At 35.3% G+C, this 14735-nt stretch overlaps 1 protein-coding gene across 1 annotated transcript; it reads right to left on the bottom strand.

Annotated features, from left to right (window-relative positions):
- Positions 1–7239: 7239 nt before the first annotated feature.
- On the bottom strand, positions 7240–7569 carry LOC137634173 (uncharacterized). Its single transcript, XM_068366441.1, has one exon. It carries the CDS (start codon positions 7567–7569, stop codon positions 7240–7242), a length of 330 nt encoding a protein of 109 aa, XP_068222542.1.
- Positions 7570–14735: the final 7166 nt, after the last annotated feature.

The raw sequence follows: 14735 nt of genomic DNA, 5'->3' as shown, positions 1-14735 counted from the left end.
ATCAAGTGATCAATATGAGGAGGAGGAATTAAGTGGTGAATGTTAGGAGGAAGTTGTAAGTGATGAATATGAGTAGGAAGTTGTAAGTGATGAATATGAGGAGGAAGAATCAAGTGATGAATTTGAGGAGGAAGGTGTAAATGATGAATTTGAGGAGGAAGAATCAATTGATGAATGTGAGGAGGAAGAATCAAGTGGTAAATGTGAGGAGGAAGAATCAATTGATTAATGTGAGGAGGAAGAATCAAGTGGTAAATGTGAGGAGGAAGAATCAAGTGGTAAATGTGAGGAGGAAGAATCAATTGATGAATGTGAGGAGGAAGAATCAAGTGGTAAATGTGAGGAGGAAGAATCAAGTGATAAATATGTGGAGGAAGAATAAATTGATGAATATGAGGAGGAGGAATCAAGTGATGAATGTAAGGAGGAAGTTGTAAGTGATTAATATGAGGAGGAAGAATCAAGTGAGGAATGTGAGAAGGTCTCCTTTCCATTCTTCTCTTGTTCCTTTAGAGTTTAGACGATTGGAGTAGGTTATCTTCTTTGCCTGCTCTTCCTTTACTGATTCCTTTCATTCTTCTTTTTCTGATAATCCTCCTCCCTATCCTTCCTCTCTTTCAGAAACTTCACTCGTTTGTGTCTTGAAAGATACGACAATATATAGAGGGGACATTATATATTTAATTACTTTTAATCCAACCCAGAATCTAGTGATTTGATTCACTAAGTGGCCCAATAAAACACTTGCCACAATCGAAATTCATACGGAAGACTGAATTGCATTTTAGGGTTATGTAGATAGTTCACTATGAGCAAGTCACATCTATGCCGTCATGAAATGGAGTCATTTTCTCTAACCCATGGTGAAGGAGTGCCATTATTTATATGATCAACGATTTCTTGTTCAATGAAGGTTCCATTGACTGGTTGTCCTCTTCTGATCTCCTTTTCTGGAGAGATTTTTGATGTTCTGTCAATACTCTTTTTCCATCAATTGTTATCTATCCTTTATTACCTTCTTGCTTTTTCTATTCTCTTCCTTCTCCTTATTTAATTATTCTTTATTTTTTCTCTTCCCCTTCTCCGTATTGCTCCGATTCTTAGTATTATTTTTTTTTCTCCTTCTCCTCCCTTCCACTCTCTCTTTTGCTGATTATTGGTATTCTGTTTTTTTTATTATTCTCCTCCTCCTTTCCATTCTCCTTCTCTATCTGATCCTTTACGTTCTATTGTTTCTTATTCTCCCCCTCCTTTCCATTCTCCTTCACTATCTGATCCTTTGTATTCTGTTTTTTCTTATTCTCCGCCTTCTTTCCATTCTCCTCTTAATAATTCTTTGCATTCTGTTTTTTCTTATTTTTCCTCCTTTCCATTCTCCTTCTCTATCTGATTCTTTGCATTTTGTTTTTTCTTATTCTCCTCCTCCTTTCCATTCTCTTTGTCTATCTGATTCTTTGCATTTTGTTTTTTCTTATTCTCCTCTTCCTTTCCATTCTCCTTCTCTATCTGATTCTTTGCATTCTGTTGTTTCTTATTCTCCTCCTCCTTTCCATTCTCCTTCTCTATCTGATTCTTTGCATTCTGTTGTTTCTTATTCTCCTCCTCCTTTCCATTCTCCTTCTCTATCTGATTCTTTGCATTCTGTTGTTTCTTATTCTCCTCCTCCTTTCCATTCTCCTTCTCTATCTGATTCTTTGCATTCTGTTGTTTCTTATTCTCCTCCTCCTTTCCATTCTCCTTCTCTATCTGATTCTTTGCATTCTGTTGTTTCTTATTCTCCTATTCCTTTCCATTCTCCTTCTCTATCTGATTCTTTGCATTCTGTTGTTTCTTATTCTCCTCTTCCTTTCCATTCTCCTTCTCTATCTGATTCTTTGCATTTTGTTTTTTCTTATTCTCCTCTTCCTTTCCATTCTCCTTCTCTATCTGATTCTTTGCATTTTGTTTTTTCTTATTCTCCTCTTCCTTTCCATTCTCCTTCTCTATCTGATTCTTTGCATTCTGTTTTTTCTTATTCTCCTCTTCCTTTCCATTCTCCTTCTCTATCTGATTCTTTGCATTCTGTTTTTTCTTATTCTCCTCTTCCTTTCCATTCTCCTTCTCTATCTGATTCTTTGCATTCTGTTGTTTCTTATTCTCCTCTTCCTTTCCATTCTCCTTCTCTATCTGATTCTTTGCATTCTGTTGTTTCTTATTCTCCTCTTCCTTTCCATTCTCCTTCTCTATCTGATTCTTTGCATTCTGTTGTTTCTTATTCTCCTCTTCCTTTCCATTCTCCTTCTCTATCTGATTCTTTGCATTCTGTTTTTTCTTATTCTCCTCTTCCTTTCCATTCTCCTTCTCTATCTGATTCTTTGCATTCTGTTTTTTCTTATTCTCCTCTTCCTTTCCATTCTCCTTCTCTATCTGATTCTTTGCATTCTGTTTTTTCTTATTCTCCTCTTCCTTTCCATTCTCCTTCTCTATCTGATTCTTTGCATTCTGTTTTTTCTTATTCTCCTCTTCCTTTCCATTCTCCTTCTCTATCTGATTCTTTGCATTCTGTTGTTTCTTATTCTCCTCTTCCTTTCCATTCTCCTTCTCTATCTGATTCTTTGCATTCTGTTGTTTCTTATTCTCTTCCTCCTTTCCATTCTCCTTCTTTATCTGATTCTTTGCATTCTGTTTTTTCTTATTCTACTCTTCCTTTCCATTCTCCTTCTCTATCTGATTCTTTGCATTCTGTTGTTTCTTATTCTCCTCCTCCTTTCCATTCTCCTTCTCTATCTGATTCTTTGCATTCTGTTGTTTCTTATTCTCCTCCTCCTTTCCATTCTCCTTCTCTATCTGATTCTTTGCATTCTGTTGTTTCTTATTCTCCTCCTCCTTTCCACTCTCTTTGTCTATCTGATTCTTTGCATTCTGTTTTTTTCTTATTCTCCTCCTCCTTTCCATTCTCCTTCTCTATCTGATTCTTTGCATTCTGTTTTTTCTTATTCTCCTCCTCCTTTCCATTCTCTTTCTCTATCTGATTCTTTGCATTCTGTTGTTTCTTATTCTCCTCTTCCTTTCCATTCTCCTTCTCTATCTGATTCTTTGCATTCTGTTGTTTCTTATTCTCCTCTTCCTTTCCATTCTCCTTCTCTATCTGATTCTTTGCATTCTGTTGTTTCTTATTCTCCTCTTCCTTTCCATTCTCCTTCTCTATCTGATTCTTTGCATTCTGTTGTTTCTTATTCTCCTCCTCCTTTCCATTCTCCTTCTCTATCTGATTCTTTGCATTCTGTTGTTTCTTATTCTCCTCCTCCTTTCCATTCTCCTTCTCTATCTGATTCTTTGCATTCTGTTGTTTCTTATTCTCCTCTTCCTTTCCATTCTCCTTCTCTATCTGATTCTTTGCATTCTGTTGTTTCTTATTCTCCTCCTCCTTTCCATTCTCCTTCTCTATCTGATTCTTTGCATTCTGTTGTTTCTTATTCTCCTCCTCCTTTCCATTCTCCTTCTCTATCTGATTCTTTGCATTCTGTTGTTTCTTATTCTCCTCTTCCTTTCCATTCTCCTTCTCTATCTGATTCTTTGCATTCTGTTGTTTCTTATTCTCCTCTTCCTTTCCATTCTCCTTCTCTATCTGATTCTTTGCATTCTGTTGTTTCTTATTCTCCTCTTCCTTTCCATTCTCCTTCTCTATCTGATTCTTTGCATTCTGTTGTTTCTTATTCTCTTCCTCCTTTCCATTCTCCTTCTCTATCTGATTCTTTGCATTCTGTTGTTTCTTATTCTCCTCCTCCTTTCCATTCTCCTTCTCTATCTGATTCTTTGCATTCTGTTGTTTCTTATTCTCCTCCTCCTTTCCATTCTCCCTCTCTATCTGATCCTTTGCATTCTGTTGTTTCTTATTCTCCTCTTCCTTTCCATTCTCCTTCTCTATCTGATCCTTTGCATTCTGTTGTTTCTTATTCTCCTCTTCCTTTCCATTCTCCTTCTCTATCTGATCCTTTGCATTCTGTTGTTTCTTATTCTCCTCTTCCTTTCCATTCTCCTTCTCTATCTGATCCTTTGCATTCTGTTGTTTCTTATTCTCCTCCTCCTTTCCATTCTCCTTCTCTATCTGATTCTTTGCATTCTGTTTTTGCTTATTCTCCTCCTCCTTTCCATTCTCCTTCTCTATCTGATTCTTTGCATTCTGTTTTTTTCTTATTCTCCTCCTCCTTTCCATTCTCCTTCTCTATCTGATTCTTTGCATTCTGTTGTTTCTTATTCTCCTCCTCCTTTCCATTTTCCTTCTCTATCTGATTCTTTGCATTCTGTTGTTTCTTATTCTCCTCCTCCTTTTCATTCTCCTTCTCTATCTGATTCTTTGCATTCTGTTGTTTCTTATTCTCCTCCTCCTTTCCATTCTCCTTCTCTATCTGATTCTTTGCATTCTGTTGTTTCTTATTCTCCTCTTCCTTTCCATTCTCCTTCTCTATCTGATTCTTTGCATTCTGTTGTTTCTTATTCTCCTCTTCCTTTCCATTCTCCTTCTCTATCTGATTCTTTGCATTCTGTTTTTTCTTATTCTCCTCCTCCTTTCCATTCTCCTTCTCTATCTGATTCTTTGCATTCTGTTTTTTCTTATTCTCCTCCTCCTTTCCATTCTCCTTCTCTATCTGATTCTTTGCATTCTGTTGTTTCTTATTCTCCTCTTCCTTTCCATTCTCCTTCTCTATCTGATTCTTTGCATTCTGTTGTTTCTTATTCTCCTCTTCCTTTCCATTCTCCTTCTCTATCTGATTCTTTGCATTCTGTTTTTTCTTATTCTCCTCCTCCTTTCCATTCTCCTTCTCTATCTGATTCTTTGCATTCTGTTTTTTCTTATTCTCCTCCTCCTTTTCATTCTCCTTCTCTATCTGATTCTTTGCATTCTGTTGTTTCTTATTCTCCTCTTCCTTTCCATTCTCCTTCTCTATCTGATTCTTTGCATTCTGTTGTTTCTTATTCTCTTCCTCCTTTCCATTCTCCTTCTCTATCTGATTCTTTGCATTCTGTTGTTTCTTATTCTCCTCCTCCTTTCCATTCTCCTTCTCTATCTGATTCTTTGCATTCTGTTGTTTCTTATTCTCCTCCTCCTTTCCATTCTCCCTCTCTATCTGATCCTTTGCATTCTGTTGTTTCTTATTCTCCTCTTCCTTTCCATTCTCCTTCTCTATCTGATCCTTTGCATTCTGTTGTTTCTTATTCTCCTCTTCCTTTCCATTCTCCTTCTCTATCTGATCCTTTGCATTCTGTTGTTTCTTATTCTCCTCTTCCTTTCCATTCTCCTTCTCTATCTGATCCTTTGCATTCTGTTGTTTCTTATTCTCCTCCTCCTTTCCATTCTCCTTCTCTATCTGATTCTTTGCATTCTGTTTTTGCTTATTCTCCTCCTCCTTTCCATTCTCCTTCTCTATCTGATTCTTTGCATTCTGTTTTTTTCTTATTCTCCTCCTCCTTTCCATTCTCCTTCTCTATCTGATTCTTTGCATTCTGTTGTTTCTTATTCTCCTCCTCCTTTCCATTCTCCTTCTCTATCTGATTCTTTGCATTCTGTTGTTTCTTATTCTCCTCCTCCTTTTCATTCTCCTTCTCTATCTGATTCTTTGCATTCTGTTGTTTCTTATTCTCCTCCTCCTTTCCATTCTCCTTCTCTATCTGATTCTTTGCATTCTGTTGTTTCTTATTCTCCTCCTCCTTTCCATTCTCCTTCTCTATCTGATTCTTTGCATTCTGTTTTTTCTTATTCTCCTCCTCCTTTCCATTCTCCTTCACTATCTAATTCTTTGCATTCTGTTGTTTCTTATTCTCCTCTTCCTTTCCATTTTCCTTCTCTATCTGATTCTTTGCATTCTGTTGTTTCTTATTCTCCTCTTCCTTTCCATTCTCCTTCTCTATCTGATTCTTTGCATTCTGTTTTTTCTTATTCTCCTCCTCCTTTCCATTCTCCTTCTCTATCTGATTCTTTGCATTCTGTTTTTTCTTATTCTCCTCCTCCTTTTCATTCTCCTTCTCTATCTGATTCTTTGCATTCTGTTTTTTCTTATTCTCCTCCTCCTTTCCATTCTCCTTCTCTATCTGATTCTTTGCATTCTGTTTTTTCTTATTCTCCTCCTTTCCAATATCCTTCTCTATCTGATCCTTTACATTCTGTTTTTTCTTATTCTCCTCCTTTGCAATCGCCTTCTCTATCTGAGAATCCTTTACATTCTGTTTTTTGTTTTTTCTTTTTTCTTATTCTCCTCCTTTGCAATCTCCTTCTCTATCTGAGAATCCTTTACATTCTGTTTTTTTTCTTATTCTCCTCCTTCGCAATCTCCTTCTCTGAGAATCCTTTACATTCTGTTTTTTTTCTCATTCTCCTCCTTTGCAATCTCCTTCTCTATCTGAGAATCCTTTACATTCTGTATCTTTTTTCTTATTCTCCTCCTTCGCAATCTTCTTCTCTATCTGAGAATCATTTACATTCTGTTTTTTTTTCTTAATCTCCTCCTTTGCAATCTCCTTCTCTATCTGAGAATCCTTTACATTCTGTTTTTTTTCTTATTCTCCTCATTTGCAATCTCCTTCTCTGAGAATCCTTTACATTCTGGTTTTTTTCTCATTTTCCTCCTTTGCAATCTCCTTCTCTATCTGAGAATCCTTTACATTCTGTTTTTTTTTCTTATTCTCCTCCTTTGCAATCTCCTTCTCTATCTGAGAATCATTTACATTATGTTTTTTTCTTATTCTCCTCCTTTGCAATCTCCTTCTCTATCTGAGAATCCTTTACATTCTGTTTTTTTTTTTACTTATTCTCCTCCTTTGCAATCTCCTTCTCTATCTGAGAATCCTTTACATTCTGTTTTTTGTTTTTTCTTATTCCCCTCATTTGCAATCTCCTTCTCTATCTGAGAATCCTTTACATTCCAATTTTTTCTTATTCTCCTCATTTGCAATATCCTTCTCTATATGATCCTTTGCATTCTGCTTTTCTTATCCTCCTCTATTTTTCCATTCTCCTCTTTCTGATTCTTTGCATTCTGTTTTTTCTTTTTCTCCTCCTCCTTTCTAGTCTTCTTCTCCATCTGATCCTTTGCATTCTCTTTTTTCTTATTCTCCTCCTTTCCAATCTCCTTCGCCATCTGATCCTTTGCATTCTGTTTTTTCTTATTCTCCTCCTTCTTTCCATTCTCCTTCTCCTTCTGATCCTTTGCAATCTGTTTTTTCTTATTCTCCTCCTCCTTTCCATTCTCCTTCTCCATCTGATTATATACATTCTGTTTTATTATTTTTCTCCTCCCTCTTTCCATTCTCCTTCTTCTGATCCTTTGCGTTCTGTTTTTTCTTATTCTCCTCCTCCTTTCCATTCTCCTCCTCTTTCTGATCCTTTGCATTCTGTTTTTTTTTCTTATTCCCCTCGTCCTTTCCTTTCTCTTTCTTTTTCTGATTTTTGGCATTCCGTTTTTTCTTGTTCTCCTCCTCCGTTACATTCTCCTTCTCTATCTGATTCTTTGCATTCTGTTTTTTCTTAATCTCCTCCTCCTGATCCTTGCTATTCTTAGTTATCTCATTTCCCTTCTTTCCATAAAGTCCCATCAAACTTGCGTTGATTTCTTGTTTTCGTAGAAGCTCCTTTTCCAAGTTTTTCGATTTTCTTTTTATTCTCTATATTTTTTTTGACGACCTGTTTTTCAAGTCTCCTTATACGATCCTTTAAACACATCTTTTTTCTCTTTAATTTTTCTATTTTTCTGTCCAGTTCCTCTTCATGACTGGGGAAATCATCTTCTTTTCCTCCTCTTCCCTTTGGTTTCTTTCATGTTTCTTGTTCTCATCCTCGTTATCATTTTCCTTCTCCTGCTTCTCCTTTCCAGCCTCCGATCCTCGTTTTCATTTTCCTTCTCCTGCTTCTCCTTTCCAGACTCCCATCCTCGTTTTCATTTTCCTTCTCCTGCTTCTCCTTTCCAGCCTCCCATCCTCGTTTTCATTTTCCTTCTCCTGCTTCTCCTTTCCAGCCTCCCATCCCCGTTTTCATTTTCCTTCTCCTGCTTCTCCTTTCCAGCCTCCTTTTCTTCCTGATTGGTATTCGGTTTCTCTTCCTTCCTTCCCTTCTCCTTCTCTTCCTGATTATTGTTATGGTCCAAATAAGGGTTAGGCATGACTGTCCTTTCTCCATTTCTCATGTAAACTCCTTACTTCAACTTTGTCGTTTCTCTTGTCACACCGATATTGGGTGTATTCATAGCCTTAGGCCCTAGAGCGGTCATCGTATTGATAGAGGTGACGCCAAAGATATAACACATATTCCCTGAGAATTCTCTCGGCCACACACTTGATAAAATACATTACAACTTGTAATCGCCATTCTTAACGGTATAGAGTGCATTCAGTTACCCTTATTTTGAATTAATTCACTCTGTCATCAGAATTCCATAACAGACTTAACGGCCCGAAGTAGTCTTCAAAGCACTCTCGGATTCGACTCCAAGGTGTTACTCATCGTCAGTAGAAATACTGAATGCATTCCTGAAACATCCTCCGTGTCTCTGCAAAGACAGTAAAAGCTTCGCTTGGAATCTTCAAAGTGGCTCTGACGGGAAAGAGAACTTGGCGCTGAAGCAGACTTCTCTTCCAAGATTTCATTATTTTTTTCTGTTCATTTTGACTCGATTTATGATCATTCTTTCCTATCCTAGTCTCTCTCTCTCTCTCTCTCTCTCTCTCTCTCTCTCTCTCTCTCTCTCTCACCAGCCACTAGAATAGGAAAGAATTATCATGAAGTCAAAATGAACGGAGAATAAACAAATGAAATCTTGGAAGAGAACAGTGTGTTTCAGCGTCAAAGTTCTCTCTCCCGTCAGAGCTTTTACTGTCTTCGCAGAGAGGCGAAGGGTCGGTCTTTCAGAGCCTTGTCAGGAATGCATTCAGCATTTCTACTGACGTCAATAGGCTCAGGAGGAGTTCTCAATCGACCGAACCATTGTGAAACTGTCAAATCATTAGGAAAAGAGAATAATAAACATTGAATTATCAGCAGAAGGAGAGATTTACTGCATTGTTGGGAGGGGTTAAATTTGGCTAGTTTTCTGTTGGCGAATAACTCTAAAGTCAGCCAACTTTTTAAATTGGGGCCATAATTATTCAGTTTACGTATATATATATATATATATATATATATATATATATATATATATATATATATATATATATATATATATATATATATATATATATATATATATATATATATATCGTTAAAAATAGAGGCCATTTCGGCGGCTTCATAAACATCGTACGTCTGGTAGCGTTGAATGGCAGCAGCTTCAGCTAGCTTGACGTGCCACAATTGTCCCATTTCGCAAAGGAATTTCAACAATATTATTATTGCAGACATCGCTAAACACTTTCATTGTGGTACTGAATTTCTTCTTCTTTGTCTGCATCTTTTCCCACTTTTATGTGGGGCTGATGTTTCTGGTCAGCGTTCTCAGTCTACCTCTGTCACACACTTCATTACCGGTTAATCCCTTTGCTCGAAGGGCATCCTTGATACAGTCCATCCACCTTCTCTTTGGTGTCCCTCTCCTTCTCTGTGGTACTGAATTTCTAATTAGCTTTATTCTTAAACCCTTATTCTGTCATTATTTTTTTAATGAGTTAAATTGGCTATTTTAATTACGTCATCATCCGTTACTAGTCTACTGCAGAACAAAGGCCTCAGTCCTGTCCTTCCACTTGCGTCTGTTTATGGTCCCCCTGTGCTTATCCACGCCAGCAAACTTCCGTAGTTCGTCCATCCATCGTCTTCGTTTCCTCTTCCTGCTCCTTTTACAATCTCTAGGGACCCATTTTGTTGTTCTTAACGTCCATCTATTGTCTGTCATTCTCGTTATATGTCCTGCCCATGTCCACTTTTTCATATGTATATATATATATATATATATATATATATATATATATATATATATATATATATATATATATATATATATATATATATATACAGTACATGTAAGATCTAATTTAATGTTGTAACTGTTCTTAAAATATTTTGATTGCATTACTTCTCTTGTATTCATTTCCTTGTTTCCTTTTCTGACTGGGCTATTTTTCCCCGTTGGAGTCCTTGGGCTTATAGCATCTCGCTTTTCCAAGTAGGGTTGTAGCTTAGCTTCTAATAATAATAATAATAATAATAATAATAATAATAATAATAATAATAATTTGTGTTAAGCTTTCTCAATTTAAAATCGTCCTTATGGGTTGTTTTTCGGTGTATGCTACTTCTCTTCGCCATTCGAAGTTATTCATACACTATTTACCAATCTCTGTAACTTCCCTCGCTACTCACAATCATCACGAATTATTTATCTTTCAATTCATAACTCTCACCAATTGTGGAAAGCCAATACTGTATCTACCTTTCAGAGAGGAGCAATTACTGAGCATTTATACATTTTAAGTATTCATTTATGTTTTCATAAGCCTTCTGTGAACGATTTAAATGCAAGTTCAGTAACTTGTATATAATTTTTGACTTAGGTTTTATTGAGGTACATTTTAGTAGCAGGAATGATTTAATTTATTTAATTTCACAATACTGGACTTTATTGCAACAAATTTTATTTCTATCGCATTGTTTATCATATTTTCTATTACAGTATGAGGTTTGTGAAGATCATCCATATCTTTTATTATCTTATTTGCAGTATCTTTGAAGTTAATTCGGTTATACTGTATTTTCACAACTTACTTATTTTGCGTGATTTTTTTTAAGCAAAATATTGACGTTTTCATTATCATAAGCACTTTAAATATTAAGATTTGATCTATCAGGAATTTTTTTCTCATATATTCATTATCATAATCATCCATTATAAGTCCACTGCAGAACAAAGGCCTCAGACATGTCCTTCCACTTACTTCTGTATATGGTCCTTATATGCCAGTACACATCCGCAAACTTTCTTAGTTCGTCAATCCATTGTCTTCTCTTCCTTCCCATGTTTCTTTTGCAATCTCTAGGGACCCATTCTGTTATTTTCAATGTCCATATATTATGTCATTCTCATTATATATATATATGTATATATATATATATATATATATATATATATATATATATATATATATATATATACATATGTATATATATACACACGTGTGTGTATATTGATTTATGAGCAAGAGCATCAAACACCATTGAATTATTTTGGAGTTGACGATGACGGTGCTGCTGTTCTGAGCCATATCGTTAAGCACAGAGTTACTTACCTGCTGTTTGCCAACCTGCGGGCCATGCTTGTTTTGAATATGAATAATGTAAAGTCCCTGATTATTTATTATTTTATTCATAGTATACCCTATTAGTTATGACTGCGCCAGGGCTCCCGGTGTATTTTAAACTGGCTTGCGATTTCAAGTCGCTGCGGTTAATAATATCATGGTTCTGAAATATCCATAATTCTTGGGCCTTATGCCGTGTCCATCGAGAGTACACTGGGCTCCATGGACAACGACTCGTGTTTGGTATTTTCTGCCTTTATTTAGCAAAGACAAATTGTCCGATTTGCTGTTCATTTTTATTCTTTTCATGTAAACGTGAGTTTCTGACACACACACACATACATACACACACACACTAATATATTGAAAAATTCATATTATGCATAATAACGTAAATGTGTGTATATATATATATATATATATATATATATATATATATATATATATTGTATATATATATATATATATATATATATATTGAATTTTATTGGTATGTGAAATCTATAAACGTTTGTGTCTAAATAAAGGTGTAAAACTAAAGAACCCAAGATTTTAATGCTTATAGTTTGCACACACACACACACACACACACACATATATATATATATATATATATATATATATTATATATATTTATATATATATATATATATATATATATATATAATGTATTTTGAGATCACTAGCAACGTTATAATATATTTATCATAAATCGATTATGGAGAGACTTATGTCAGCTTGTTAAACATCATACCGTTCGATGCAATTTTGAACATGTAATCTTCCTCAGATTAAACTGCCTGATATAAACCAACTCTTACTATTGACCATTAAGTTAACACAACACTGCTTCTAATGTGGGTTTTTGCTTCTTACACATCTTAGAGACTTGGACCAATCTCATATTTCTTCTGTTTTCCCTTCACTTGCATTGCGCCTCCGAATCTCTTGGTTTGGGATTCCTATCATATGCCTTTTCCAGATCCACGAATAATATATGCAGCCCTTTCTACTTTTCCCGTTATTTTTCCATCACATGCCGTTCATGTTCCTAGCATGAAACTTCTGTTTTTCACATACAGATATTTCTTCCCCAATTCTTTAGTCCATTATTCTTTCCCTTACTTTCATGGTGTCTGATAAATTAGTTTTATTCCCCTATAGTTTGCACAACCCTGTATGTCATTTTCTCTCGACAGATAGCTTTCTCTATTATTTACGTATCTTTTCCTAGCTGTATATCCTGAAGATTCTTTTTATAATCTGCTATTCTACCTTGTTTGGAGTATTGTTCTGTCTGGTCTAAAGCTGCAAACTCATTAAATTGCTTATTTGTGATCTTGATGTTAATCCCTGGTGCCGTTCTAGAGTTGCATAAGGTTTTTCATAATTATGACTGTCCTTTTGCATTCAGATCTACACAGAGTGTATCATCCTGCATGTAGTAATAGATATGCCATTAATTCTAACAGAAATGGCTTTTCCACTATGGGGCTCAACATTGCACAGTATTACATTATTCTGGCTGTGATCAGATTATGGAATGATCTTCCTAATAAGGCAGTTGAAATGGTGAACTAAAGTAGTTCAAGCTTACGGTGAATGTTTGTGTTTATCAGGTTGTCATGATACTCTCCTCAGATCTATTTATCGTTGTTACTGATTTTCGGGTAATTGTAGGATCCTGATTTTACAATTAAGGTTGTAAGCTTAGCTAACGACAATAATAATATACATTTACAAGTGTGTGTGCTTATGTATATATATGTATATATATTGTATATAAGTATCATCTATATACAACTTTATATGTTATATATATTATATACAGTACTGTATATATACTGTACATATATAAATATTATATATAATACACACACACACACACACACATATATATATATATATATATATATATGTGTGTGTGTGTGTGTGTGTGTGTGTGTGTGTGTGTGTGTGTGTGTAGCAGTGTATGTTCTCCGCCAAGTGTCTTTTATCTTTCACAGCACTAGTTACCAATAACAACCGTTAACGAGACAGCAAATGAGGACGAACGTATATATTATATATATATATATATATATATGTGTGTGTGTGTGTGTGTGTGTGTGTATACGTATTATCTAAATACAATTGTATACATAGACTAAAGATCGCCTTCTCAGGGCCTAGTACTTTTATGAAAACTGGGCCCCTCCCTCACCCTTACTTTATTCCAGGGAGCCTTTTTTTTTGCGTTTATATATATGTATGTATATATATATATATATATATATTTATATATATATATATATATATATATATATATATATATATATATATATATATTTATATATATATAGATAGATAGATATATATATATATGTATATATATATATATTAATATACATACATACATACATACATACATACATACATACATTGTGGCGGGATGTTGCAAAACAACCCCCACACCCTTGATCACACTAACTGACAAATGTCTCCTCTGCACAAACTTTCCCCTTACGTTATCAACTGGACTCTTGGACAGAAGGGAAATGAAAACAAAACATAACCTTAACACTATATTCTTAAAAGTAAACGCAATCAAAATTATTACTATACTTGAAACGAAAGATATCATACAGACAACACAAAAAAACTTAACATACAAAATAAATAACAAATACCACATTCACATAAACCCGGAGAAAAAATATCAAAACTTAAAACTAAGATGCACCACAACCAAATATGTTTATATACTGTATATATTTTAGGGACACCAATACAGTCGTCCACACACTGCCAACTGTCTTTAATGGCAAACTACCACAACTCTGTGGGTAACACTACAGCAAGGGCCAATGTGCCATAGCTGCCTCCCTAATCGGGGTCGTAATCATCATCGTCATCCTTATCATCATCATCAATAACCGCAATCAAAATTCATTCGGTCCGGGTCATCAACATTTAACTAAATCTGAACAGTCGTATCCAGTTCCTTATCATAAGCCAGGTCGTCAATCAATATTCAAAATATAAGCTCTCCAAAGGAGGAATCACGGCTTTTTAAATAAATAAACACTCCCACGCTGGTAATAATAATGAAGTAAATCCAGCGTTCACACAACTGCCTTAAGCTGCAGTCATATCAAAAAAGCATTCACCCAAGACATTCACCACTGTCGTAACCTAACTAAAAACATAAACAAACAATCTCATTTGTACCAACAATCTTTCTCACCACCAACGATCGATACACTAACTACTTTCGCTCGCTAACACAATCTCTCTCTCTCTCTCTCTCTCTCTCTCTCTCTCTCTCTCTCTCTCTCTCTCTCTCTCTCTCTCTCTCTCTCTCTCTCACAGGATTTGGCAAAAAACAAAAATTAGAATAAAGCAAAAATAAATCCTCCACAACATGAATACATACATACATACATATACCAAGGCCCTTCCCCCAATTTTGGGAGGTAGCCGACATCAAACAAATG

The sequence above is a fragment of the Palaemon carinicauda genome, chromosome 3, assembly GCF_036898095.1.
Source record: "Palaemon carinicauda isolate YSFRI2023 chromosome 3, ASM3689809v2, whole genome shotgun sequence".
NCBI classification, from domain to species: Eukaryota; Metazoa; Arthropoda; class Malacostraca; order Decapoda; family Palaemonidae; genus Palaemon; species Palaemon carinicauda.
This window is presented reverse-complemented; position numbering and strand designations above follow the sequence as displayed.

Excerpts from the sequence above, each read along its gene's own strand:
- LOC137634173 (XM_068366441.1), bottom strand. The coding sequence starts at position 7,569 with ATGGGACTTTATGGAAAGAAGGGAAATGAGATAACTAAGAATAGCAAG.